At 39.8% G+C, this 3,936-nt stretch overlaps 1 protein-coding gene across 2 annotated transcripts in view; it reads right to left on the minus strand.

Moving 5' to 3' along the window:
* Positions 1 to 2,680, minus strand: part of LOC122547395 (procathepsin L-like) — an 18,915-nt gene extending 16,235 nt beyond the window's left edge. Inside the window, exons 1-2 of one of the 2 annotated variants that reach the window (XM_043686021.1) lie at positions 2,348 to 2,680; positions 1,327 to 1,449 (exon numbers count right to left, since the gene is read on the minus strand). In XM_043686021.1, coding sequence (XP_043541956.1) covers positions 1,327 to 1,449; positions 2,348 to 2,479 — 255 coding nt within the window. In that variant the 5' untranslated portion in view covers positions 2,480 to 2,680. The remainder of the gene's footprint in view (positions 1 to 1,326; positions 1,450 to 2,347) is intronic. The other variant, XM_043686022.1, reaches the window with a different exon arrangement.
* Positions 2,681 to 3,936: the final 1,256 nt, after the last annotated feature.

The raw sequence follows: 3,936 nt of genomic DNA on the forward strand, positions 1-3,936 counted from the left end.
TGCACATAGGTCCAGCAAGTTATTAAAGAGGCAAACAAATGTTTGTCTTTAATGCAGAGCAAAGACAGTATCAAAGTGGGGAAGTCTTGTTGCGATTGGACAAACACAGAAGGCACTGTGATGAGCTTTGATTTCACTCGTTACGGAGGAATATTTGGAAGGAAATTTGAAGCAGGTTAATCAAACTACTCCTACGAAGAAGAGGGTTATCACAAGAGAAACATTTTGACAGACTGGGCCCACTACACAATAAAGTAGAGGAGAATGAGTGCTGATCATACTGAAACAAATAAGATTCGAGGGAGATTGACAGGGCTCATGGTGAGAGGATGATTTTCTTGATGGGAAATGTGAGTACAGAACCAAGGCCTGACGTAGTCATTGTCGCTATTATTTACTTATCTATGCGACTTAACTCTGTGATCTGCCTGTATTGTTCGCAAGACAAAGCTTTTCACTGTGCCTCAGTACACGACACATTAATTTCAATTCGCTTCAATTCAATTCAATTCAGTTCAGTTCAGTTCAGTTCAGCTCAGTTCAATTCAATCCAATTCAATTCAATTAATTTATTTTCAATTCATGGAATGCTGGTGTAATGCTGATGTCATTAGTCACATTTTTTTGAGATGCCAAGAATAGGGGAAATGACCAACTGTCCTGAGGAGCAATAATAGAGAGCAGGATCATGTACTTCAATTTGATTGGAATGCAGGTGAGTTTAACCGCTGTGTGATAAAGTTCAGTCAGCGACAGATAGGGCGGAGCCAGAGATCCAGCAGACTCAAAAAGAATATTGTTGCCGAAGGGAGCAGCTTCCACAGTACAGAATGCAACTCCGGCTTCCACAGGTCAAATTGGACAGCATCTGTGAAGACTCAACAACACAGAGGTGTATCCATAGTGTGACCGCCGTCCATAGAGGGAGCTCAAGCCAGCCAGTGTTGTTTAATGCAATTTAGTTGTACAGAATCTGATCGTGCAAGTGAGCAGAAATTATCGAATCAGGGGATTGTTAGTAATTAGAGTTCTCTTCCGCAGAGAGAAATGGAGACTTGAGTCATTGAATATATTCAAATTTGAGAGAGATGTTTATGATTTCCAGAGGAGTTACGGGTTATGGAAAGCTAGAATGAGAAGGAAGGAATCAACAATTTGGAGTAAAGTGAGATCAGTCATTGAGTGTACTGAATGAGTGAGTCAGCTTGGAGGACCAAATGTCCAAGTGCTGCTCCTGTAGCTGAATATAACTTCACAAGTATATAGCTTCACAATTTAACAATGACCAGCATCAAATAGATCCCAGACGATACATCCTGTACACACCAGAGCTGCAAATTTGTTCATTCCCATTTTAGATGTGCGTTTTCCCAATGAGTGTTCGATGTTGTGTTGTTCGATGTATCTCATATTGTCCTCCCATATCATTCTCCTGTAGCTCTCCTCATCCTGAATAAAGAGATTAATATAATCAAGCTGCAGCATCTTTCATTTATATAATTATACAGAAGCATTAAAAATCCGCTTGTGAAACCTGAAATAACATTTTGCTGTCAGGGTCCATCCTCCCACCCAGATCTGAAAATTATTAATCAGGTTCCCCTCACCCCATTCAAAATAACGCACCCGCAGCAAAACCTGTCGAGCTGCCAGTCTGAGAGATTCATGCTGAAAGTGAAATAAGAATAAAATAGCTGAACAAGAGGATGGTTTAATCGACCGTCATGAATGACGTTGACAATAGATACGTTCTCTCGACTACCACCTGTCCCAGTCTGAAGTAAGATTAAGCCAGTGGCAGGCAGGGAATTCAATAAGCCACGTCCTTGCGAAAAAAACCGAGGCCAATACATGGGCAATTACTGTGCATGTATATACCTTCTTAACCTGTTGTGTGAGAGACCTGCCTTAAGCTGCCAGCATAGTAAAATCAGTGTCGGCAAAGAGACGCTTCATTGAATGGGCCGCTTGGGGCGATCAGACGGCTTCCCCATCCCTCTGTCTCCAAGTTGCCCACTGACAATTGCCTCTTCAACACCATGAATGGATCTTAATCTTCTAGAGGCAGGTTTTTGGTCTTTGTAGTAAATCCAACAGAACTGCAGCGGGATCCTAGTAAATTAAGATACACAAAGTCGCTACTGATTCACTTTGTGTTTGGTCAGTTCTCTAATGAAGTTAGAAACTTGGAGAATACCCATTGAATTTCAAGATCAATATTTTCTGAATGTCACTTCACTCAACAGACACTTCTCATTGACTGCAGCTACATATTCTCAATCTCTGCCAATTGTGTGCAGACCATTTCTATTCTGAGTGAGCTTCACATTACAGACTCTCCTTTTACCTTGGTGTACTGGTTCCCATGTTGTGATTTCCAATGTTTCCAATCTTCATCTAATTTCGAATCAAATGTGCCTGTTGAGGCTGCAGCCAGAATAGATACCGCCACACTGCCCAGAAAGAGCCAGAAGTTCATGATGGACAACCTAATAGGCAAAACCAGTGGGCCTCAGACAGGGAGTGGGTAATTTTCAAGTTAGCTGTTTCCTTATTCTGAGACGGAACAAAATAAATGGTACAAATAATACAAACAATACAATTCCAACAATTCATCCAATGCTGAAAGTTTAATGTAATTCACCTTCATGAGGCATCGTCAGTGGATTGGAATCTTCCAGCACTAGATTGATCAACTTAATGACGTTTAAAATTTAAAACCAATTATTGAAAAGAACACGGTAAAATGATATCATCCTTTTCCATAAATTGCCTTCTTGTGATGAAAATTATTTGTCTCACGGTCCACAGGTTTAATCAGTCAACAGCTCATGTCGTAATGATAACATTGCATTCAACCTTACATTGAGCAATGAGTCCTTAGAAGGTATGACTGTAGGATTAGCAACAGGAAATAAAGAACAGGTGGACATATTATATCGTTATCTTCTGTCACTTTAGAAAATTCCAAAAAAAAATCTGCAGCGACATGTAAATCGCGAGTTGAAAGGGAAGGAAGAAATTGAACCAATGCAATCAAAATGGAAAGATACAGGAAAAAAAATCAAACTGAAAAAACTCGTATGTCCTCAGTAAAAAGATAGAATTAATGATAGAATTCCGAAATTGAATGTGTGCAGCATTTTTAAAATGTTGATGTAAAAAGTTACAAAACAATGTGCATGACATGAAAGTTGTTTCAGAGGTGTGGTTCCAAAATGGTCACGGAAGGGACCATCCAACTGATTATTCAAGAATCCTTCATGTTTAAGAAGTAAACGAACAAGGCAGAGGGAATTTGGCCAGCTCGTTTGATAAGCTTCAATGTGAAAATGGAAAGTTGAAACGAGAGGCAAGCATTTGTGTTTTTTTTTTACACAGAGGCTGACACATGCCTGGAAAATGCTGCCAGTTGAGGTGCTAGAAGTAGATGCAATGTCGAAGTTAAGAGAAATTTAGACAGACACATGAACAGGCAGGATATGGAGGGTAACAGAACATGTGAAATCAGATTAGATTAAATTAGAAAGGCATCATAGTAGGCGCAACCATGGTGGTCTGAAGGGCTAGTTTATTTGCTGCACTGTTTCATGTTTAAAACCATCGCATATCAGTGAAATAGTGAGAAATGGTTTTCTGGATGACTGTGTGTGCTGATGAGAAAGGAACCTAAGTGTCTGGTGGGTCTCATTCCTGTGTTTCTTAAGAGCGTTGATGGAGAGCACAAACCAAGGAATTGTGGGACTTTGTAAGAAAGGTATCGAATAAGTCATTACAATTTTAAATTTCACGTTGATTGCAGGAATCAAATTGACAACTACAGCCTTATGGTTGAATGCATGGGGTGTAATTATAAGGGTTTTTCGAAGAATACGTTCTAGAATCAACTGAAGAACAAGCTATTTTCGTCCTGGTATGTATGAAACGAGACAGGAT

This window comes from Chiloscyllium plagiosum, unplaced genomic scaffold (genome assembly GCF_004010195.1).
Source record: "Chiloscyllium plagiosum isolate BGI_BamShark_2017 unplaced genomic scaffold, ASM401019v2 scaf_13993, whole genome shotgun sequence".
Classification (NCBI taxonomy): Eukaryota; Metazoa; Chordata; class Chondrichthyes; order Orectolobiformes; family Hemiscylliidae; genus Chiloscyllium; species Chiloscyllium plagiosum.